This window comes from Vanessa cardui, chromosome 7 (genome assembly GCF_905220365.1).
Source record: "Vanessa cardui chromosome 7, ilVanCard2.1, whole genome shotgun sequence".
Classification (NCBI taxonomy): Eukaryota; Metazoa; Arthropoda; class Insecta; order Lepidoptera; family Nymphalidae; genus Vanessa; species Vanessa cardui.
In genome coordinates, this window is record NC_061129.1 from 6,501,381 (window position 1) to 6,528,579 (window position 27,199).

General features: G+C 29.9%; 1 protein-coding gene across 1 annotated transcript in view; it reads right to left on the bottom strand.

Moving 5' to 3' along the window:
- Positions 1–314: 314 nt before the first annotated feature.
- The window catches only part of LOC124531095 (cAMP-dependent protein kinase catalytic subunit 3), a 30,020-nt gene continuing 3,135 nt past the window's right edge, over positions 315–27,199 (bottom strand). The window contains exons 2-7 of the mRNA XM_047105550.1: positions 12,492–12,660; positions 11,070–11,179; positions 7,103–7,348; positions 5,270–5,451; positions 2,860–2,937; positions 315–2,080 (exon numbers count right to left, since the gene is read on the bottom strand). Of these exons, the coding sequence (XP_046961506.1) occupies positions 1,955–2,080; positions 2,860–2,937; positions 5,270–5,451; positions 7,103–7,348; positions 11,070–11,179; positions 12,492–12,660 (911 nt within the window). The 3' untranslated portion in view covers positions 315–1,954. The remainder of the gene's footprint in view (positions 2,081–2,859; positions 2,938–5,269; positions 5,452–7,102; positions 7,349–11,069; positions 11,180–12,491; positions 12,661–27,199) is intronic.

Consider the following 27,199-nt stretch of genomic DNA (forward strand, 5'->3'; position numbering starts at 1 on the left):
ATGCGGCTTAGTTAGGCAATCGTTAAACTCTGACGGCGGCGTGCTGTCTGCTCTGGATTAAAGTAAATAAACTACAGGCCGACTTCACAGCCTGCCCCAAAACCAAAATAATTATGTGGAAATAATTTCGGTGAGATCGTCTTTCAAGCGAATGCGTCACTGAAAATTTTAACTTTCGTACGCAATTCTTACTACAGTGAAACACGAATCGATATATTTTTATTTTTATTAAATGATGCATTGGATTATTATATTATACAGATTTTATTTTATATTGAAAACTGTTTGTGGACTAATAAAATAAACGCATTCAATTTTATTTAATAAAATGTTTATTTTTGGGTACATATTTACAATCACTAAGTACTACTTTTTACAACCTTGTTACGTTTATAATCTACGCTATGAAAGCTCGTGAGACTTTTGATAAACAAGTTGGTTTTCTTATTACAATATTAGTAGTCGTTTAGCCAATACTGACTAAGAGATCACTTCTTCAATATATATGGCATTAAACAATCGAAAACTAACGAAACAGTTATGTGAAACATGTAACAATTACGATTTATTAGACACACAATATGTTCGTATAATAGTGAATGTGTGATTTAGGAAAATAAGAAAGACTTGTAGATAATATACCACAAGACCCGCTCTCAAGCCTATGATGAAAAAACAGTGGTATTTTACCAAGAATTTCTGACAGTTGCTTGATCTCTTGATCTCTTGAACATCATCGTAATGCCCACCAATCATTATATACCTATTTAAGTCGTTATTACTATAAGTAATTTCTTTGGGATTAAATGTACCTATATAATTAAAAATTACTTAAATAATCATCGTATATTCTTTTATATAAAACTATTTCTGTACAATTTACATCTTCCATAGTTTAAAAGAAATATAATTTAATGTTTGAAATTACTTGCATTCAATATAAATGAAAGTGAAATAAATTATTCAATAAATAAAAAGTATTACGGACCAAAACTAAATCAAACCTACACAACCTAATAATAAATATAAGTATGTTTATTGTCAACGCGTTACAATAAATTACACTATCAATAACTTTGTTAATACGCTTTATATAATATAAAAAATATGAAACTTTTAAATAAGCATCATTCTTAATTTAATTGCATTTATAAAAGCTAGTGCAATGTGAATATTTAATAAACATAATTAATACTATAAATCACAAGCGTTGGACACTGACTCATTTCTATTTAAAAAAAATCCAAACAGATTCATGTCAGTAATATGAAGCATTGGAATTATGACAACTAATGATATCGCTTAATACGCTAAATGAATACAACATTTACAAAAGCCGATGGCATAGTGGATGGAACTCAAGAATCTTAAGTACAGATCGAAGGTTCAAACCCAGCAATAACTATTAAATTTTCTCCTGAAATATATGTGTCGAATGAAAATCTACAACATGTATATTTAATTAAATTCAAAAGAGAGGGGGCCGTAGCCCGTAGTGTAATATTAAGAGGCTCTTTACTGCACTGTACGATTAACGTTAACTATATTGTTATTTGTTATTATCCACAACTTGATACCTTGAGAAAATTAAGTTACAATGTAATCTACAATAAAAAATATAGTTTTTAATATGCTAAATCTATTAAATATTTAAACAAGACTTAGCGGTCTCTTTTTCTTTTAGACGCTATTCGTTTATAGTTAAATATTTTTAATAGTAATATATTTTACACAAGTTTTAATACGCTGTAAAATGTAATAAATGGTATTCACCAGATAAGTTAATACCAATGGAATTATACCAGCGTTACTGGAATCCATGTTCTCTTGTTGTTTTTCCTTATCGATACTTATAAATCGATTTTATTTATTATTATTAGGATTCACTAAAAATGTTCGTTCAAACATTTACTAACTCGTTATTTATCTAGCATACGTCTTATTCTAGTGTACATCAAAAGTTAGCGAACAATTTCAATTCGTCAGGATCGAGCGACCGCACGGCTTTCCAATCTGTTTCGGGGTACTCGTCGAAGTTTGATGTGTCCCCTTCGTAAGACACAGACGGCATAATCGGGGGCTAGAAAGATCAAATATTTACACAATTTATAAAATGTAGTAGTAATTATTATGTTCGCTACTTCAAATTTCAGAGCATCATATGTTTAGTTTGAATTTATATAATGGCGATAAAACTATCTCCAAATCTCCAAAAAAAAACAAGAGATTCTTGCCCAGCAGTGGGACATTTCCATTGTAACTTATCTTTTACTTTCCAATAAATTTACGAAATTATTACGAAAATGAATACTTAAAGTAAATGAAAGGTTATATTAAAAAAGGAGGTTGTATACAAATTGTAATTACGAAAATTCTAAATTTAGCATCGTCTGTGGTCGTAATTCATCTTTTTTTATTTTTGTTTTTAATAATATAAAGTAGTTTAGTGTCTACCAGTGACAACCCTGGCAATTTACCTTTTAAATAATACAAGCTTAATTTGGATAGTTTAAAAATAATAAAAATAAAAAAAATATGCGATAAATATTATCGATAGACAAGAATTTCATTCCATCTTTCTAATGTACTTAGATAAAAACAAGTATATATAGTTTACTATAAAATGTAGGTATATCGGTAAATTATAAATTGTATTTAATTTGATACTACGAACTAACATTCTTAGTAACGGGAGAGGAAATGAGTTATTACTGCTAGACTAGTATTGCACCTCAGCAGTCAATTGCCTATAATTGTATCGTTTAAAAACAGTTGCTTATTGAAATTGGAACAAGGTTTGTTTATTTAATAATTCTTAATGTTTATGGTAAATGTATAAATATATAATTAAAAATCTACCTGTAATTTCTTCATGTATACATCAGCCCAGTCGATATGTTTGAACCATCTGTGCCGTTTCACGTCTTCCGAACCGCACTGAAAATAACATTACAATAATTAAATCAATTTTGTAAATAAGATATTTTTTTATTACCATTTATGTCAATAACATAAGTTTTCATATAAGACATATTTAGTTTTTTAGTTTTTTCCTCAATAAATTCATACAGCTTTAGGCTAAATCAGACCCACTTATTGACTTTTAAGTTTCAAGGTACATAAAGCGCTTATTGACACTCTGACTTTATTCACTACTTGACTACACCGATTTATGACAATACCACCATGCAAGGGTGCAGTATTCAAGAATACTTAAAATGTATTATGTATTAAAATAGAACGCCTGAGACGCCTGCAGCTAAGACGTATATATTTTATGTTTAAAAAATTATTTATTAAAAAACGTAACAGGAAATCAATGATTATTATTTTTTTAGTAAAAACTTGACGCTTTATAAGAGCAAGTCGAATTGTTAAGAATGTTTTGAATGTTTTTGTTTATAAATAAAAAGTTGAAAGTATTTCTCATACAATGAATGTCCTATAAGTGAAACATCGGAAATAAACCAGAATGTAATAACGAACATTTAGACCGCCTTTCCATCATAGTAGCTAATATTGCTTTTGTAAACAATTCCTCTCATGTACATCAATCAATATCGTCGAGTCGTAATAAAATGGTTTCGAATTAAAGCGGTTTTGTTGTTATTGGCTTTCACGACGTTCTGAGTAATTTAACATGATTAATTATAATTTTTTATGATCCGTATTATTCTCTGAGCCGCTGCCTATTACATTTGATTTGACGTGATTTTTTAAATTGTATTAAGTATACCATTGGTTTATATTACGAAAATAACATAGTATTAACATTAATATTCAATTTTACCTCTTGTTGAAAATAATGTTATTATATTTTCAATTTATAAATGGAATGCTTTCATCGTCAATTTGTCTTAAGGCTTATTTTATTTTTAATTAATTCAACAATTACTTATGCCTATATAGATATTTATATTGCAATAAATTAATATATTATATAGTGTAGACACTTTTTAGTGTCGTTGGATACTTGACTGATGGCTTTCTAAAGATTTCTGCAACATCGAAGCAAAAAGCTCGGTGAAAACGTCACACTACTAGAAACTGCAGTCATTTGAACACATTCCTAATACATACTCTCTCTTTATAAAGTAAAGTACCACATGAGTGTCCACTTACTTGGAGAAAATCTTGAAAGTTTTCTAACGTTATTTGTACCTTCAAGACGAGAAATAGAGGCGGCACGGGCTTTACAACTGCCGTATTTGTCCACATTTTAATATTCATCACACGATGTCTCGACCATTTATCATTTAAAGTAAGTCTAAATAGCATTCGAACTTCCGTTACGAATTATAAAACGAATGAGCATTGAATTTCAACGATAAAACAATAATTAATTTTATAGAAGTTTCTGATATTATTAAATTTAATATTTCAAAATGTACCTAAATTAATTTGTCCGTTACGTTTAAATTTTGTTATTTTAATGCAATTTGTAAAATGTTAGATTAGGAGTTAAATATGGAAACATCTGGAAAACAGCCAACTTTAAAAGCGAAGTACGTACGGCATTTTTTCTGCAGTACAAACTCGAATAAAAATCGTATGAGAACACAATTTATTTACAAAATTAAAGTGGGTTTAAATATTTCGTTCTGAATTACAATTGAAAAACAAGCCACTTAGATGCCATTATTTAATATAATTTAACGCGATGTTTAAAAAAATATAAGCCAAATTAAAAAAAAATGGAAACAATAATATTGCAATTTGTTCCACTTGCATAATTCTAGTGAAATATTAAAACGTTAGCCGATATATTTTTAGATTTTATTACACGTCCATTAAACAAAACCTACAAGAAACTAGTAAAATCTATTATTATAAATGTTTAGTTAGCAAAACGTTTATTGTCGTACAATAAAATGAACATGTAAACAAAATCGTAATATTAATATATTTCCTGTCTTCTTACAGAACGCAGTGTTGGATTACAGAATTATTAATTATTAATTTATATTCAAGTACTTACTTCAAATAAAACGCATCAAATGCTTAAAAAACAATTGAAAAATTCACCCGTACTAATGTGGATGAGTTGTGCCACGTGTTATTTAAATTGTAAATAGATCGAGCCTTACTTTTAAAACAATTTGATACTATACGGCGTCATTTATATAATGCCACTCTTACAAAAATCTTTTAAGTAATCAATTCTATAATATAAAACAAAACCCTTCGATTACTTAAAGTAGTGCAGTGCGGATGATAAGTGTGTATCTCATAAATTATCTAAAGATAAATGAAAAAAAAAAAGATTTACCTTCATGTTGCCGAGCCTCTTAGTTCTGTCCTGTACCAATAGCTTTTTGATGATGTCCTTGGCCACTGGATCGAGATGTCGCGGCCAATCCACGCGACCATTAAGAATTTTCTCATAAATTCCAAAAGGATTGTCGTCGTAGAAAGGAGGATAACCCACGAGCATTTCATACACGAGAACTCCTGAAAAATATAATGTTATAAAGTATATAGCCATGCACTTTGTATTGTAAGCGTCATATTATGCAGCGTACGATCAACATGTTTATTTAAAACAATTAATCTACCCAATCTATTTTCTAATGTGACATCTTTGATTTGTGAAAGACAATAAACTTTGAATGCGATATTTATCAATATTGAATTTCCAATTCCATTGCCAAGGACCCCACATCACAGACAATCATACGCAAGCTCCTGTACAATAAATTATCTAAACGCATTTATAAGTCTGGCACCAAGTTGCGATTCAAATTAGACAGACGAAGCAATAAATCACTACAACATTAAATAATTATAATGTAAACATTACATTAAATGTCACCAGACGCCGCACTATAAGCGGCGCATGCGCGTTGACGAAAAACAACGAGCTATCAACGTGATTTCTTCAACGTTAAGAATAGAATAAAGTTGTTTGACAATTTTACCAAAATTATTTTACTCAGACGCGATATCGCTTTGTTTATGAACAGAATAAAACTATTCTGTCGTCATTTAGCTTATAATTTGAATAAATCGTTGTGAATTTTCTTATATATTTTGTCTCAAATATTGACCTGGAAACTTAGTCCGACTAAACCCGTATACAAAATTTACACATTTAATTTAAAATTTATTTATTTTAAAATTTTGCATTTCTAGATTAAGCCGGATTTTCAAAGGAACAGCAACAATATTAAGAATTAATATGTACGAAAGCTGTTTACATAGATGCAAAATAACGCGTTATATATCAACTTTTAATAATAATAGTATATCAAAACAAAATTGACACCACTAAACCAATAAAATTTAGGTTATCACCGATAAAACTTTTCCATTAATATCAAGCGATATTTAATTAATGGAAACCTCATGAAATTCATACGTTTTGTGAACCACTAATATAACATCATAACAACATATAAGTGTTAGACCATAAGTCAAAAGTGTCGTATAAAAATTACGTGCCCGCAAAACTTAATGGATCATTTCTGCTTGGTGTAACTTTCTAGTCATTATTCAAGGTATTCAAGAAAAATAATAATAAAATATTGACGCTACAGCGTGTGTAGAATATAATATATTAGTATAAAATCCGTTTTATTAATATTTTTAATCGACTTGACACTGGAATACAATTTAACGTATGAGTATTTGTTTTTTTTTTAATCTATTGCAATTTAATCTTGACTCATTCGGAAATTAAAAAAATATGTTATTCACCAAAACAACCACCAAGAAGGCCTAATATTTTAAGGTAAAATATAACATTTTAGTGACCTTAACAGAAATGAGTCACATCGCGTGACCCGCCTTTTATTCAAGAACAGAGAAAAAACTCGCCTACACGATAAATGAGTGCATTTAAATCATACTATTATTGTTTAATAAATGGTGATTTCATAGATTTTTTTGTTTGCCATAATGTAAAGTAATAAAATATTTTCTAACGTACCATAATGACCAAATAATTAATTTTTACATTTTAGTTATTATTAAATTAATATTACAGGCACACAGTTATTTTAAATAACGAAAAAGCGATTAAACGTTTTTTGACGGCTTATTTTAAAAAAATCGAATTTGTAGAAATGATGTGTATTGAAGAAATTAAACAATAAATATTTACCTAAAGCCCACCAATCAACAGCCTTGTTGTGACCTTTGCTCTGTATAATTTCGGGTGCGAGATACTCTGGTGTACCGCAAAGCGTCCACGTCCGATCCGTCAATTTTTTCGCAAAACCAAAGTCTGTGATCTTCAAGTGACCATCCTTTGCGAGCAACAGATTCTCTGGTTTTAAGTCTCTGTATACAATATTCCTAGCGTGAAGATATTCCAACGCAGATACAATTTCCGCTGCATAGAAATTGCCTGTAACAAAAAGCATCGAACACATTAATATACTACTGTATGCTCTATACTGGCGGATAGTGTTTGTAATGAATTACAAACTATTTATCTATCTTTTCAATTGTATTTGTTTGTTTGAAATAAAAAATAAATTAATCTTTGTAATTGAGGTATTCTTGCACATTATATTATAGGATAATTCGTCAAGCAATCAACATTGTTCTTTTTTTTAAATGACCTCCGAAATCTATAGTTATACCTATACTCACTAAAATATGGTACCGTTTTTACAATTTATATTTCATTAAAAAAAGTTTATATCACAACACTACATTTAAAGTTTTTTTTTAGTTTTTAAATAGATATTCTACACGAGGCAATTTTTACAAGTATGTTAATATTTCACATGACTAATATTCATTTTGATTGCGCTGATATATTAAGTTATATTTAGTTCGTGTTGGTGTTTCTGTAACACGCACCTACACCAATTTCATATAATATCAAGTTTTGATGACTTCTCGAGGGTGTAACAAACTATTTAAAATATATCAAGTACAAAAATGGATTATTTATGAATATATATTATGTATTTATTGTATGGCATAAATATGTTCCTTGGTGCGTCATTACTAAGATTAAGTATTTGCGTATTATTAAAAAAAAGTGTTGCTATGATTTTGAAAAAAGAAATGAGTTTATTTTTGTGTTCATAAAGTCATTGACGAGTGCCAGCGCTGGACGATGTCGGGCGTCATCTTGTGTATTATTAGAGTCACTTCTCACAGGAAAATTTTGTCCTCTACGATAGGTACCATAGCATATCATCATTACATAGTATAAAACAGAGTCGCTTACAGCTGTCTGTCCCTACTCCCCATGCATGCTTAGCTCTATAAAATTTCACAATAGATATTGATGCGGTTTTTTTAATAGATAGATTGTTTTGAGAAGAAGATTTTTGTGTATAATACATGAACAATATAGTTAACAAAGACTGATATTTTTAGAAGTGTCTAATGTAATTTCGGTAATAAACAAATTCTGCAGTATATTTAATATCAGTATTGCACCCGTACAAAGCCCACGTGGGTCACTATAAGATACTATTTAAATACGTAATAACGATACACAGTATAGTCACTATTTCATCACAATATTTTTTAATGTTTGACGATAAATAAAGTGGCCTATGAGTTGAACGAATGAATTATGGACCGAATGAGTCAACGGTCTGTGGGCGATAGTGAAGCGTCAGTAATGGTTATAAGCTTTTGAATGACATCACGATTCTCAAAGTCGCTGTCTTAAACGAACTTGAACCACCAAATTAAGGCTCCGAAGATCACGAGCTGAATATTAAGTTTTGCGCCTTTTATAAAACAGCAAAACCCACACCTCGTTGTTAAACAGTTGTTTTGTTTTATATAGTTTACGAAATATGAGTTATAATATATTTTTTTCAAGCAACATTATTCGTAAATGCTATAGGGAATAAATTAAGGTTATCAAGTATATCGTTTTATTAATAAATTGGTTTGTCCCAGTTGTAATTGAAATTTTTCATTAAGAAACTAATTCAAAAGTAAGGATAAATAAAAAACCTAAACAATCATTTTTCGCATACTACGTCGGAACTATTATAAACGTGAAAGTAACTTTGTCTGTCTATAATATCTGTTACCTCACGATTTGTTTCCTCCCTAATTACCGAAACGATCTTAAAATAATATTGATATTAAGATGACTTACGAACTGAATAAAGATATCGAAAGCCTACTTGAATAAAGTTAGTTTAAAATTAAAGATAATAATAATAAATATATATTATATATAGAAATAAATAACAAAATATAAACTTAAAAATGAATTACTGGATTTGAACTGCGGACTGCGGTATAGGCAGATTCACATGAAGTCGGTGAGACCTGCTTTTTTATAAAAAAAAAATATTTAAAATAAAAAAGTAAATTATAAATATATTAAAAAAAACATATATTATTAATATATTACGTAAAACGTTAGTAAAATGAACAACCGGAAACTTTCAAAGTGTAAATTGTGACTGATGAGTAAGAACACCATCCCTCGTGTACGAATGTAACAAATTTTACATATCACGAACGAAAATAGAAATGGAACACAGCTTTCTTAAATCGCAACCCAAAAACACTTTTCTACAATCGTTTTACGATCTATTTAAAACGAATAAAACTGATATATTAACATTTACGCAATGAACATCATTTAAAAGCATTTGTGCAGCAAAAACTTCGTATACTTGTAAATTTTATGCAACTATACAACCCAAAAAAGTTTTCATACTGAAACATCTTTCACAGCTGTTTCTGCAATCGTTTTAAATTGTTTAGTAATTCTTATAACATAAAAATCAATACATTAGAGAACTAAAAGAAAAGTCTTACATAAAACAAAATAGTTAAATATAATAACCACAAAAAAATTATACTGTATTAAAATTTTTCCTTTTTATTTCCCCATAGGTAGTCTCGTAATCGGATCACAAAATATTTATAAGTTGGGTTATAATAAGCAAGAGCAGGAGTGACGCAGGCGTCACGACGTCTGCCAGAGTCGACTGACCGCAATCGCTTTATTACCTGCTACAATAATAAATGTTCTCCAGTATTGTTCCACAATATTCATGGTACAATCGAGGATAAACTGAATCGAATTATTAACAACAAACACTTGTACACAAGGACGACCACACGCTGTTCGAAATTTAGTTACAGACGCTCGCGTCATTGACCGCTTATTTCCGTCAATGTCCTTTCTCCAGAAATACTCGCCTATTCAGATCTGATTAATACTATGTGCTTTTCAACATCACGCCATGTATTTGAGTATCATCTAATAATTCCTTGCTTTAAATTAGTGAGCACATTAAAATACGTTATAAATAAAAATATAATTATTCAATAAACTAGTATATTTTTCGTGACAGCAATGAAATGTAAAAGACTACTTTATTACGAATTGTAATTCTTGTTTTAAAGCTTTTTTTTATTTTAAAATTTACATGTATTAGCAAGTCGACGTACAGATGATTTCTATCTTTTAAGCCATTTTGTTGGATATGTAATAAATCCAAAGTGGATTTAGCATTCTTATTCAAATAACAGAAGTGCCTACTGTTATAAAATTTTACTTGGTGTAATGAAATAAAGTTGGCACGGAACGAATACGATGACGTCATTCTATCAATCACTGCACCAAAACGCCACAGAGGAAATACATCTACCTTGAAACAATCCACTCGCCGATTTAAGTTTTTATGCATTTCTGTTAAACACCATGCTATAAAACTAATTTATATACCTACTAATAATGTCTATATAACGTTTTAATCTAAATTCTACATGTTGATTGCCAGACTGTTTTTTGAAAAACTCGTAATTTTATCTTTTAAAGCATTAGCTAACTTTATTATACTACTGTTTGATCTTAATTAAATACAGAGTGGATATATCAAATAATAAGATTGTGTTCGCAATTCCAGCTCTGAAAATGTATTTTTATTGTGGAATATAGGTTTGCTCTTGACCGCAATCTGTACAATTATGTCAAGATGTAGTCGACTATGGAACGAGAAACCTACAAGTGCTCAATGTGCTGTATGAACAAAAACGAATCTGGGAATCTGCACCTTAAACGAAGCCTTTGCAGGACGTTAAAGAACTCCAAATTCAAATACTGGTTTATTTTTTTATAATCTCACCGATACTATTGCTGAAACGGCCAGCATTTCTCAAATAAGAGAACAGTTCTCCGCCACACACGTAGTCGAACAGCATGTAGAGGCAGGAGTCATCGTGGGTCCACCATCGTCTGCAACCAAATTTCCTACCATTATTTTTCATAAAGTGCTAATATCTCACAATATTATACATTACTAGTTGCCGCTCCCGTTTTTGCATAAAAATGTCTTCCATTGAGTTTTAATCTTGCTTCATATCAAAATTCATCAAATTCAATTAAGTGGGTTCGCCGTATCTTTATTCTTTACGGCGAAACAACAGACAGACAGACTGACAAAATTCACACACATTACATTAATAATATTAGTATAGATTATATAGGTGTAAAATTTTCTGTATATAAAAAAGCAAAAACACTAGACGTGTTTATTTTACTCTTGTAAGTTTTCTCATTTTTTTTTTTTATAATTGGATCGAAAAAATCATTATGAGTCTAAAGATAAATATGTAGTTGTGAAGCACAAATAGGAAATCTTTGGATTATTCCAGTTAGTTAACTCAGTTTCAAATGTTTTTCTAAAACAGGATATGTAGTCTTTTTGTGATGAGAATAGCACTTGTTAAAAAAAATATTAAGAAAGCTTTAATTATTCAAATTGACAGCTAGTAACGAATGTTTAATCGTTCGATTCTTGATATTCGAATATATCACAGTTGCTGTCAATAAAAAGAATTGAGGGTGATGATTGCCAGATCTGCGTCCGATTAGGCTTGCCCAACACGTGCGCTAAGATCGTGCGGCATGCTAGCTCGGACCTTTGACTCGCTGGCGAGCATACTTTTGTACGAACGAACTCCGAAGTGCAATAGTGCAAATCAATAAATCTTTAAACACGTATGAAAGCGCTTAACAATAATATTTTAAATAATATATTAATTATTATTTAAAAATTCTATGGACATATTTTATTTGGCTGTTTCAAACCTGGGCAAGCACTGAATTTTCACATATTTTTAAGGTGTAATTTGATTTGAAAGACATCGTAAGGAAACCTGTCGGGTGAAAGTCTGCCACATGTAATTTGAAACCAACCAACATTTGAGCAACGTAATGAAATAAGCTCAAAACCATAAAGTGACATTAGCTCGGAAGTGGGACATTTACAGGCTTTACTTTTTATATGTACGACAATTGGCAAAATTATTTACCATCATACTAAACATGTATTTGTAATACTTCTTTCGAATGGAAAAATTACACTTTCCTATTATAAAAATATAATAATAAATTTATGCTAAGTACCCACTATTCAATTTATTTAACAACAAATACCTACATGTGATAATGCCTACTAGAATAATTGGCTCGGAGCCGATGTTTTTCTCTTACTTACGTCATACGAATCGTATGTACCCTTATTACTTCAAAACAAATAACTTACAAATTAACTATGAAAGGATGATTGATTTCTGCTAAAATGCTCTTCTCGTTCATGACATGGTCCACTTGTTTCAAACGGATGACATCGGCCATGGACAAAATTTTCATAGCCAAATATTCGTCCGCGGCTTTGTCCCGACAGAGGCATACACGGCCAAAAGTTCCGGTCCCTGAAACAATAAAAACAACATTTGAGTAAGATTAATATTATTATTATTTGAAAACCTGAAACGCCCAAATTGTGCCATGAAAAATTTATTGAGTATCTCTGAGAAACCTCTCTGTCGCCGCAAGAAATTAATTACCTCCTCCCGTGCCTCATAACGCAGATACAGCCTCTACTAACTCGTTCCGGTTGGGCAAAATTATTTTTTATTTTATTAATTAAACACATTACAATTCGGGTCAAATGAGATATTTGTCCAGTCAAGTCCCCATGATTCTCTGATTTTATCTTTATCTATATTTCATATTAATATTTTAAATGTGAAAGTAACTGTCTGTCTGTCTGTCGCGCTTCTACGCCCAAAGCACTGAACTGAATTTTATGAAATTTGGTATGAAGCAAACTTGAACTCCAAGACAGGACATAGGCTACTTTTTTGCCTGATACATGAATACCAACGTCCTAAACACAGCAAAGCCGTGCGTGATTACTAGTAGGTAAATAAACACAAGTCAACTAAGTATAGTCACCAAACCTGAACCCAAAGTATTATATATCGCATTCGTATATATCTAACGTTTTCACCCTAACACAATGTCATAAGTAATAGAGTTATTAATTTAAATCGTAACACTAAATTATGTATTCGCTTTGTTCGATATTTTATGACTATTAATAATGTGTCTAACAAGATCGCGGTAGCTTTTAATTTTAATATTTACATATTAATTCAATTAATAATTATGATAAACCAAATAAAAGAATAATAATAACAAATCAAACAATAATAGCAAACTATCGGCATTGAATCATTCAATAATAAGAATAGATAAATAGGTGATAGGTGTTATTGTATTCTTAATTTGCTAGCCAATAATCTGGTACATTATAGGAGAAACTTTCTTGATGAATCATGAGCGGCATTCCCAATTACGATAAAAATATTTACCTTAAGTATCTTATAACATATTGCCCTGCAGTAATACTTTCAAATAAACTATATTGAGGTAATTCTTCGTAAGCATCGCCTTTATTTCGTCTTTCAATATCATGAATCAGCGCTTCTTTATTGCAGCCTAATATTAGAATAAATATTGTATCATCAGACCGATTTTTAACTAAAACTTTCCCGTATCTTTACACACTTCCTCGTATTAAATTAAAAATTGATATAATTAATGAGAAATTTTAATATTACTTAAAGTAATAATAATAAGAAAATTGAAAAAAAAAATGAAAATTGCTTAAGCACTTGTGTTATGGAAAATCGACGATGTGTTATGGGAAACGACGGTACCACAAACACCCAGGCCCAACACAACATAGAAAACTCATTAACTTTTTCTACATCGACTCGGCCGGGAATCGAACCCGGGACTTCGAAGTGGCGTAACCATAAAAACCGACCACGGAGGTTAAAGTAAATTTATATTTAATACATTACACACAAAAATAAACATTAAGCGTTGCTGACTGCTTAATGCTATATTAATTGATACTTGTACATCTCTTGCACGGTGATAATCTTCCGAATATGTCGGATGTGACAACACGATAAAATAAATTCAAAACCTTTTCAAACTGAGAGATGACGTTTGTCCAACAATGAGTCACTAACATTCTGTTAGATTACTTTTACATACATCGATATTATTAACATAAATGCAAAAGTAATTCTGTCTCTCTGTCTGGCGTTCTTTCACAGCTAAACTATTGAACCGAATTTGATGAAATTTAGTATATAGCTAGTTTATGCTCTAAAGAAAAACATAAGCCACATTTTATGTCTAACACCTGGCGACCAATGATATATTAAAAACAATTTTATCTACTTTTAAAAAGTAAAAAATACGATATTAAATACATGCTTTAATACATTAAAAACCTTTTAGCTGTAGCCAGTGTTAATGTAAAGTGATTTATTGAGGAAAGTCAACGACTTGACAGCGCTTTCAATATTTTCTCTTCTTTTAAAATGACACTACATTAGATTTATCACCTTGATTCCTCATTGGGCAATCGCCTACGATAATTTTAAATAACAGCGAAAACAAACTAAGTTATCTTCAAGAAAGGGATCGAATAGAATGCGTCATTGAATATTCAGTTTTAAATAAATTTATTCAAGAAATATCACATAAAACATTAAGCTTATTTTCATAAACAATCTTTAATCACGTTCGTAATTTGCGAGTGCAAATACGTAAAATATTTTATTAAACATATACTTTGTTGCTTAAATCGTCATGAAGAGTAATTTGCGTAATGTTTGATATTTTTGAGCGGCTATGACGTCGTACTGTTTCGTAAGTCCCTACTTCCAACTTTATTTCGGCGATATCTTGCGCAAGGTGGGCAAAGATAGCACAGGTTTACATGTAACCTACAAAGTCTTCTGGCTTCTGGAGAGGATAACGACTTGTAAATAAGCAAATCTTTTATACGAAATTTATAAAATAATATTTGATCTTATATCTTATAATATACTTATTAAATTAAACAAAATATTACGACTATATTTTTGTGACTTATAGGCACAATTATATCAAACATAAATAATAGATTTTCGAATAGTATTATAAATTGATGTGAGAAATTTTAAACTAATACTGGAATAAGTCATAAATAAATCCAATTAATAATTGTTAGTAAAGGAATTCACCAATTGATTCGATTTCAATTTCCTCTGAAACCAGTTTTAACTTAATGATTTAACTTGGAGCAAACTAGATTCGAACAAATTACTTCATTACATAATTCAATGGTATCTCAAATCAATTTCAATCAAATCTTATATAATTGACTTTGCAACGTATAAAACGGGAACCTTGTAATCGGAAGTTTAGAATGGCATAAACAAACACCATTTCTTATTGAAAGTATACAGTCTCTGTCTTTGAATATTAGAAAGAAAAGGACATAATCATTAAACAAAACAACGAACTATGATGGTACAAGTTTGACTACTTTCACTGTCAGCATAACGCACATAACGGATCCGACGCCAACTTTTACGTCACAGTTGTATTTTGTTACCGACGTCATCACAACAATAAAATAATAAAATTGGTAAAACATCACGGTTTTTAAATAGTTTCACGGTTTATTCGAAACTGAGTAATTATATCACTTAAATTGCGTTTTATTTCAACTTTAGAATTGTAACAATTTTAATGTATTTTTTTTTTTTTTCTGTGACTTTTATTGCCGATCTTTTTAAATCACGTTAAAAACATCACTAAATATAGTATGTTTATTTAATTTAAAGAAAACAAGCACTACTTTAATTGAGTTGATCTATTTTCGTGCTTTTCGATTAAAATAAAAAATATATAGCCTTGGAAGGTGTGTGCAGTCAGGTGGCACGGCAACCTCATCCTTTCAATTTCAAGACCAATGTCTCATTATTTATTTAACATTGAATATTCTTAGATTTATATCGATAAATTATGTCACGTATATTTTTTCTTGTTATCTGAATCATTAAATTTATTTATGTTTTTGTATTACTAAATGTTAAATAAATCAATAGTAGTTTAAAAGTTATCTTAACCTTTATACTTACTTTTAGATAAAGTACACATTTTTATCCTTTTATCAAATTTAATAAAACGGTCAGGAAATGAATAAAAAAATTTACAAATTTAAATTAAACCTGGTTTGTTCTATATTTCTAGATACAATATGTTAAATTTTAATGAAAATAAGAATTAAAAAAGAACATTTTAACCAATTATGGCAACAATAGAAAGGTATTCAAAACACGTAGACACAGGTCAGTATCATGAATTCTAAGGCAGATACTTTTACTTACATGCTTATTTGTTTTTTACTCACAAAATACCAATAAACTACACTTTTAGTGCCGAATCGATAAATATTCTAGCAATAATGAGAGGTTATTTATGCGCCAACAGAATTATTATATTTAATTAAGAAGCGATGAGAACAGATATTTTTATGTCCGCCGTAAACCTCGATATTACACATAAAAGTCATATGATGATGAGAGACGGGATGTGCTATAACATGTTTAGTGTCAAATAAAGTACGTTTGGAAACAAACCTTGTTCCACATTCAAGCTAAAACTGGGACCTACGATGTAATTAGACGTTGCACTTCTGTGGTGAACTCAGATGCTCATCTATTTCAATTACTGTTTGACTATTATTTTGTATGACGTAATTTACTATGTACCGAGATGGCCCAGTGGTTAGAACACGTTGACCTTATTCAACGATTGCGGGTTCCAACCCAGGTGAGGACAACTAAATTTTCATGTGCTTAGTTTTTGTTAAAAATTCATTGTCTTATCATCGCGTGGGTAACCTACACTTTCCGAATTAAATATATCTTGCTCGTTTTATTCCATTTTTTAGACATTTGATTTTAATATACTATTTTAATGTAAAATACATCTTACTTATTCTTTTAAAAAGTTTTTTAACTTACATGGATACCATATGAATAACTTTATAAACATTTATTTGGATGAACATTAGACGCTATTTGCCAGAACCAACTCGATGCACATAACAATAAAATAGATGTTTAAATGGAAATAAAATTTCATTAGTTGTACCGTTCATCTCAAAAGTCAGACATTTTATTATAAATTTCTAAAGCTTTTTCTTCATTTATATGCAACATCAGACAACTTTCTTATCCTGAACGTATCGGAAAGAAGTATATTATGTTAATTTCAAACATTTAAATTTTAGACGCAACTATACGAATTATTTCGTGGAATTAATATTATCTCGAAAATGATGGGAGAGATTAATATAAAATTTAAATCAATCGTAACGGTTTGCGACTAGATTAAATCGTAAATTTAAAAATAATGAACCTCGACAAAAGAAAAACCTAAAAATACCGACATCGTTTAAATATTATTACAACACATTCGCTAGTAAATTACTTTTTCTTTTATATAAAGCTCAAGCATATTTCGTGGTAGTAGCCATTTTAAAAAAAAATAATCGTCATTGTGAGTAATAACTTCAACGTAAACTTTTCCGCTTTCGTTGTGACCTTACACTTGTAAATTGTTTTTCAAATTTAACACTTTTAAATCGAATGTTTTTCCAGACACTTTATTAATATAACACATAAATCTGTCCTCGTGTTACAAGAACAAACAACGCTGATATAAATGTTGCCATCCCCATCTCATGTCAAAATGTGAAGTTTAACTTGTAAATTTGGAACGAATCCAATAAGTCATAGCAAATCTGCGTCTGAGGGCCGTCAACAGACAAGTCACAACAGTTGTTATTATCAAGATTAACTAAATATTCTAAGGGCTTACTAATTTCTTTTCGTGTACTTAATTAATGTGCAATTAAAGACATCGAGACAATCCCAGAGTAAACTATCATCCTAATGTAATTAAAATAATAAAACTGATGTAACTGGTGTTCCTTTAGTACCTACTATTTACATTTTGAATACAATGATTTCCTTTCAACATTAGTCAGGGTGATTGTTCTTTAACTGAGACTCGCCAACTGCGCAGCCTGCACAAGGGTTATTATAATGCATAAGTCTGTGTATATATACAACAACACAGATTCACTCTGGGGTTCAGGTTCGTCTCAAGAAGATGAAAACACCGCATGACCAACAGTCCACTACCGACTTCTCAACCCCAAACTTCTGCTGAACTATCCATGCCAGAATAAACCGACTCGTCGACAATATGTATTAAGTACATGTATCAAAAATACAGACGAATTGATAACCTCCTCCTTTTTGAAGTCGGTTGAATAAATATAACTTGATAGGATTAGTATGAAATCTGGAATAATATTGGATATTTACTTTTGCAAGCACAGTCTAATACTGCATTTAATCAAAAACCTGTTATCTTACCATAAAAGTGAACTGCAACACTCAAGGATAACAATCGTTATTTCGTTCAATTACTCCACGGAAAAACAGAAAGCAATTTCATATACCTTTATAATTGTTTGTAATATAACAGCAATGTTATAACACTTGATTATAATACGGTAAACGAAACATAGATCACGAATGTTATTTGTATTGCAATAAAAACGAAACACCAAGACTTTTATTTTTAATTTATTCGTAAAATTAATTCAATCTATATTAATATAATAAATGTGAAAGTAACTCTGTCTGTGTGTATGGCTGTCGCTCTTTCACAACCAAACTAATGAACCAAATTCGATGAAATTTGGTATAAAGTAAACTTGAACTTCAAGAAGGGTCATTGACTATTCAAATAATTCTTCTCAGATATGGGTATTTTCTTTTCTAACTTTTAGTAGTTTTTACTTAAAAAATCAATAATAAATTATAATGCCTGCATTTTTTTTATTGCATAAATAAATTTGAATACACCCCTATAAAAAAGGTTTATTAAAAAATTATATATTTACTAGAATATAATAAAAATTCAACGCATTTAGATCTCTTTGTCACGAAGTGAATGACGTTGTAATAATTAAATTCTGTCATGCGTTCCTAACATCGCGTGCAACGTAAATAGGTTAACAAAATATTATATTATGGTAATAAGCTGAAATAAGCTTGTCAGAAAAGCAAATCACTCTTGAAAATTAGAGCAGGTGATTATTGCCTTTGTTTTAAATGGTTATACAAACTTTAGAAGCAGTTAAGCCTAGCTTTAAATTGAAACCGGTTTATTTAAATAAATATATGTAGTAATTTGTATTTTAAATATACGGTATTATGATAATATCTCTAGTAATATATTAACCTAAATCAACTGTAGCGTTATAGAGAAATTATTTGGAAGAAACCGTGACATGAAAAGCGAAAAGTGTCATATACCTGACACTCTTGTAAAGATGACAGTTCCCAATTTTTAAAAAAGCGTCTTTAAACCGTCAAATTAAAATTATATTTCTAAAGAATATTATAAAAAATGATAAACGGTCCATTGAGTAGAGAAATAGGTAACATATTTAGATTCTGAGAATTCGTTAGAACCTCCGGCTGTCTTTGCAATCGGCTATTATCACCGGTATTGAGAACAATATTTTAAATACTTTTTTTATCTTATAAAGAAACAAATTTTTCATCACAATTAAAGAAGTCACAGCAAATTAACTTTATTGTTTAAATACAATCAGTAAAAACAAAACAATTTCCTGTTCCTAAAAATAACATAACAAAAATTCACATCACGTATTTTCAATGATAACTTAGACTGTTTATGATGCAGTTAAATGTAATGTACGCGATGTAAAACGATGTATTATTTATATTGGGGACGGGAAAAAAAACAATCGCGATCTTCATATGGTTTAATGATCTTAAAACGTGACGCGTGAAATCGGAAATTGCTCTCAGGAACTCGACGAATGCTATCTGTTTTTATAAGCCGATGACACTACGGAAGTAATATGCGGTACACCGCGCAGAATAACTAAATGTACCGTAGATAGATACAACATTGACACCCAGTCTCAATTATAAAACACTCTTTCAATCATTATGTAATAAGATAACATTCTTTGAGCACGTAATATTTTTATTGACCTTAAACTGTCTGTGTTCAAACAATTCGAAGCCGCTTTAAACGATTACGGACTGAAATTCTTAAGACAACGCAATACGTAATTGCTTGGCCTTAATTCTATTATAATTTAAAGCTTGATAGTGTCATAAGTCGATAATAAAAAGGCTATGATTACATATTTGTTTCAGTAAAACTTATTCGACTAGGACATCTGATCCATTCTGCCTAAAATTGTTGTATAGTAAAAATATTGAATTACGTACTTATTTGAAATGGTTTATGATGAAAACTAGCTATAAGCAAATATAATTGAAAGCTGTCCGTACCCTTTACACTTACGTTTTACGACAGCGTGGGACGACTATTAATAATTCTAATATTTACATCGCGATATATTTTTAGATATACTTTATTGTCTCTGGCATGAAAAGTTAATTAATTAAAACAGTACTAAGGGATTAATTGTCTTAAACATACCATAACAAATGCATTCGCCAAATTAGCAATCTCTTTTAATATTAAAAATTCGATAAATAAATCATGATTAAGTTCCTCGTCATATAAAGCGGTATATGTGACAATTTTTTTATAATTATACAAAATCTGTATTATCTTTTATAATCCAGTGTACGTTGTCTTATAAGCGCTTGGTATTTTAATATGTGTCTAATTGCTATCTCGTTACTCAGACGAAAATTAAAAGATTAAACCTTTAACACTATCATGGCCCACAGTAATGCGTTTTCATTATATGTGTTTTAAATTCTGGTTATGATGTATTTTTTAAGCACTTGACAGGTTGCGAGTCTTAGTAGACGTTTATGAATATCATATGACGGTACCTTTACACCGTCTATATACATTTTTATTTAGGAACTACATTAGGAACTTAAATCAATACATAAAAATCGAGATTAGAAATAGCTACCAAACAGATAATGACCGCGTGGAATGGTAACAAGTGTAGCAGCATTTCCGCGTTGAATCGGAATTCCGATTATCAGGACGATAAATTAGACAGGCCTCCTGTCACCAGTGGAAGCAATAAGACGGAATGCTGTATCAATACTTCTAAAACGGACTATTAACATACGGCCAAATTTACTAAGTCTAGAAAGCTGAAATTTGGAACATTAGTTTTAATTCGTACGCCGTTGTTAAGACATTATTTTTGGTCATTTCAACTTAAAGAAAGGAAATGTGTAATGTGTAGGATTTATATTCCTTATATTTAAAAATGAAATATTTGATGAATAATAATTAATTAGCAAATATTTTACGTCTTAATGCTCTAAATTGACACTTGAATTTATCACGAAAGTGTATCATATTTTCAAGAGGATCCAGTGTAGACTAGACATTTATAAAACAGTAAAAAAATTACAGCTGTTTGCCAGCAGTCTTATAAAAAGAAACTTCAGTAATAACTCGGATTACTTAGACGTTTGACGTTAAATGAAAGGGATATTCGTAAAGATTACAAACACTATATTATTTCCATCAAGCTTGTGCAGACGGCACGTGTTGGCAGCCATCGATATACTAATCTTTCATAACAATGTTAAATTTACTGGTTTCTTCATTCCAATAACAATATACATCTCGTAAATGCTATTGAAAGATAATATTCATCAATAAAATATATCCAGATTCATAAAAGTATTGACGCAGACGAATTATTTTAACGTGATTTTTTTATTACTACTTCTTTGAAATAGCTTTTATAAATCTATCAGGTTTTATGCCATTTAAAAAAAATAACTTTCACAAAAAGTGATAGTTTGTCGAAGTTATCGTGATTTTTTTTATAATCCAGGTAGCGAGTAGACAAATTGACCAGCTTACGATATGCGCTACCAACCTTGGGAGGTAAAATGTTCCACTGGGTCACTCAACGTTGGAACCAGAACACAACAGCACTAATCATTCATGTTTGACGGTAGAATATGTGATGATTGAGAGTGAGATTTAAGCAAAACATATTAAAGTCTATTTTAATATTTTCACAAACGTAGTATGTACGTAGTTATTAAAATATACAATATAATATAGATCGTACATATTTACTTGTATTTGCCCGTGGCTTTACTCGCGTTTAAGAGCTTGATTGAGGGCAAAAAAATAGCCTATCCTTTGTTGGAGCTCAAGTTTGCTTCATAACAAATTTCATCAAATTCGATTCAGTGGTTTGGTAGTGAAAGAGAAACAGACAGACAGAGAGAGTTACTTTGACATTTATAATAGTAATAAGTATAGATTGCATAGACAAATAATATCACTAATAAGATGTCGTATGTTTTGTCTTATTATTGCCAAAAGCCTAACAATTATAGTAACACCGTCTTTGTCGTAATTTCATTGTCTATTATATTCGACAGTACACTAGGCTATGTAAGAAAAGATCTTGTGATGACAAACATGATAATAGTACAGCTATAAATATTTTTATCGCAATAGTAATATCTCTGAGAAGTCATAGATAATACGTTTTCCCTATCAAAAACGGATGAAGAAGAATCAAAGGTTTTAGGTGAATTAAGATTAGGATATTTTATTTTTGTTGCAGGCAACAATTATTGCATGTTTACTAAAAATAACAAATACTTAGAAATATAATCTTGTTAAAAACGTTTAGATGCTGTTAATTTTAAATGAATTAATATTCCTATACACATAGTAACTTCATAATAGTCATTCGGTTTTTGATCGGTATAACTTTTAGGTTTTTGAATTACTATCAAATAATATTAAATAATAAATCATGGAAAAAATTGACATTTGAGTCACTATTTGAAAAACAAATAACGTATGGGGTATTTCTTTGTCCATGTAACTTATTAGTCATCCTGACATAGCTTGGCTTATAGAATTCATTTTTAATAAAATATCTATACAAGGTTTTACTACTTGATACATAAATTTATTACAATGTATTTGTAATAATATGTAAATAATATATAAATTTATTAATTTATTTACTTTACTTTCTTTTTTTATTCTTTTTTTAAGCATTTATCATTATCATTTTTCGTATAGTTTTTTCATTGGGAGCAAAAGAATTTCATAGGGTCAATGATAGACGCTAGTCTAACATTGCTTACACGTATATACAATACAAATCAGATAGAAGATATCACAGAATGCTATTCGTATATTCTGTGATGTAAGTAAAGCATTACATTGGATAAACCGCTTTAATAGGCTTAAGTATTAGTGTTTAAGGAAAAGCTCATATTTTAATTGCTTTATACCAAAATCAATTAACTCAACTAGTTTCTATAAATTGCATAATATCATCAGAATCTGTGCTATAAGTGAGCGTCCAACAGGGACCACTTTTGGATCTTTTAGTTCATTTTGGTAGATTAAGGAATTAATATTTATTTTTTGTATTGCATTACGTTTTTTGCATAGCCTTTTTATAAATTAAATAAAAGTGTTCGACACGTTTAAAAGCCTTTGAAGGTGACAAATTAGTCACTCATAATAATTAGTTCTCGTCAATAAATACTTTTTTATAATTATAACTAAACCCTAAAATGAAAATTTAAAAAAATATACGTATAAGTGACAAGGCATATATCAAATATATAAAGGTCAAAGTACCAGTTACTCTAAAGTTAAATGTTACGTTACGTCAAACTAGTTTTATATAATAAACAATTGGCATAAAATTTATAAACGTGCATGGGTTTACTACAAATGAAACACATTCATAATATTTGACAGAAGCAATAATGATCTTAGCATTACAGATTATTATAATTTGAAACAAACTAAAAAGCTCAGCTGTAAGCTGCTACAATACTTTAAGCTCCTTAAGTGCAAATAATTGTACAACATTCGCATTTGATAAAGTTATGAAATAAGAATAATCACAATAATTTATTGTATTGTTCTATAAAATTACAGGTCGACGCACTTAACATTAAAATATATTGTCAAAACTTTAACGAGTGTTTCCCAGAAGCGTGGGAAGATCGTGAGTTCCTTTTAAATAGGTCGTTTCACCGGAAGAGAAAGATTCAGCTCAAATAAATTGCATTTGTTATTTTTGTTTAGCAAAAATATGGATTAGTAGGGCATGGCAAGTGATCGTACTATTTATTTGATCCATTAGTCTACTGATATTCATTTTTCAACCTAAATTGATTAAGCGCACATTTAGCTAATAGTTTTACCGCAACCAGAGTCACTGAATAAAATAAAGCACTTAGCTTCTAAATAAATGAAATACCATTATTTATTTAAAGGAAGGTACTAAATGTTATGTTTATTTTTCCCAGGTTAATCCGCAATACTTTCCAATTACATCATGGGCAATAAAAGAAATATGCTGCCTAATTTATTTAAACACACCTTGTCTCTGAGCTTGCTTCACTTTCAAGTTTATTGACTCAACGACACATTTAACTTGCGACAAGCCCCGGACTTGACGAAAATCGTCTTCGATTACCTTCACTCGGTTACATAAACAAAACCCGTTTGCCGAAGTTGAACTTTGTTATTTTCGAAAAAGAAAGATTTACGTTGGTTCACTGAAGATTTACGATTTACTATTCTTGGCGCAATCCATTGACGAACAATAAAATCATAAATTAAAGATAAAACTTTTATTTTTTCTACTTCTATTTTTGAATTTTAGTGATTGGGGTACAGAAGGCGGTAAAATAAGATATGTTCCCTTAGTCTAAAAACGTAATTTATTTTAAGGACATAAGATTGAAAAATAAGACTGAAATGTATGTTAACGATTACAAATCACCAATCTGGTATCACTGTTTGGTGAGGTCAATCAAATAGCTAAATAAATTAACATTTCCTCGACCTACACGGAGCGGACGAGTGTTTGTGTCAGAGAAAGCGTTATCGTTATTCGGATACGTATCTTGAAGTCGTCCGCTGATGTCTTACATAATACCACTTCTACTGAGTACGCTACAGGAATAGCAGAAGTTAAATTCACTTTCAACGATTTATTTGAATTCCTCTGCATTGACCGTCCAATAAAAAATATTGCACTTTAGACTCATAAAAAATGTATTCCTTTTCTATTCTCTATGTTTATATTTATCTATATATTTTTGATAATACTTATCATCAATCTTGTACTTATGGACATAGTAACACTTTTATCAATTTAAACTTTATTCAAAATGTTTCATTAAAGCCACATATACCTGTAATTTTACAATAAAATAGTAAACTTAGATGTAGACATTATAGAGTAATATAATTGTGGATTATAAATGTTAATTAATCACTTTGTTTGAAATTTAATAGTAACAATGCATTCATTGTTTTTAAAATAACAAATTATAAAGAATAATTCGACAATATTTTACCGATACAATAAAATTCAATAACAGGTCGGAGTTTTGAAATTAGCAGTGTTTACACAGCCGTATCTGTTAAGCCTTCTGTTATCTATCAGTCTTATTTTACGATTGTTAGTCGTATGTCGTCTCAACGAATTATGCAGGCAAAGGTAGGTGAACGGGCAAATGAGTCACCGCATATTACTTGACATCAGGTGACCCATATGCCATCACCCATACACATTCGAATCAAAGGAAATATTAACCACATCTTTCCAACTCCATTGCGTTGCGTATAATCCGTATGGCTGCAGATATGCTGGCTCACTTACCCTTCAAATCGGATAATTACAGTACTTAATATTCCGATTCATATATAAATAGTTTTAATTATGAAATGCTCTGGTACTGCTTTTTGAGAATGACCTCTTTGGAAAAAATCGGCCAAGACATGTAGTACATCCAAAACTATAAATTGTAAATAGCTTAACGCTTCACATAAATGCATTAATCGTATTAAATTGTTATGAGGTTTCAAGTTCACCGCCCGTATGCACAATACGCATTTTCATTTGCATTAATTCTTGATATACCTATTATAAACAATAATGAAGATAAGTAAACAGAGTATGGAAACCGGCCAAGGGTACTGCATCGAAGTGCAAGGTGACTCAAGTAATGATCCGAGACAATGATGCAGGTCTGTTGGTGTCTGCGGATTATCAGAAAACTTTATTGCCTCAGCCCTGTTTTCAGGGAAGTTGCGAGTTTGTGTTCAAAATTTATATAGCTGGTAATATCACCATCCATATAATTAAATGTGATACTGACTTAAGTATATAAAAGTGCTCTAGATATGAATTAATCTGCAGTGAACTATATTATCATCTTGTCTAGCTCTCAGCCGCAATAATCATCAATATTAAGATGTTTTTTAAAATAGGTATAAATGTGAACTAAATTAAATTTAATTAAACCAATCATACATTAGTTATGAAAATGATTTGTTCTAAAGACATAAAAAAAACACAAGCCTTAAATATGTATCTACAATTCACGTAAATAGAAATATTTAGATACATTCCTCCAAACAAATTTTTACTTCAAAATGATTATCGAAATTTTGAATTAAATAAAATATGTTTACATTACAACATTGTGCATAATTATATAAATAAAAACGTTTTTTTATAAAACAGAATAGTACGAAATATGATCGTTTCCGTGTGCTCTCAACTCTGGCCGAGGCATTGTTTAGCCGACTTTCTTTTTGTAATCTAACCAAACCTAGTTCTGGTAATAAATATCTGTGTGAACTGTGAACTATGATCGCAATCTGAGATTACATTATATTCCAAGTGTATCTTATAACCATTTGAATATATTATTTTTTTTCAAAATTCATTTTGTATAAAATTTCATCTAAACATATAATAAAGTTGAAGTGTCTTTTTGTAATTTTTGAAATGGCTCTTTTTACTCAATGCATATGTACACGATATATACACGGTACATATACCAAAATAACATATTTTACAATTTTTGTCGGTCTGTCTGTATGTTTGTTCCGGCTTTTTTTGTTAAATTCAAACGCGCACAAGGTCACGGGCACAGCTAGTATTCAATAGGAGTAAGAAATATTTATATTTTTCTATTAAACATATATGTTACAAGTACTATAAATGCCTTTTTGGAAGTTTATGATTCTATC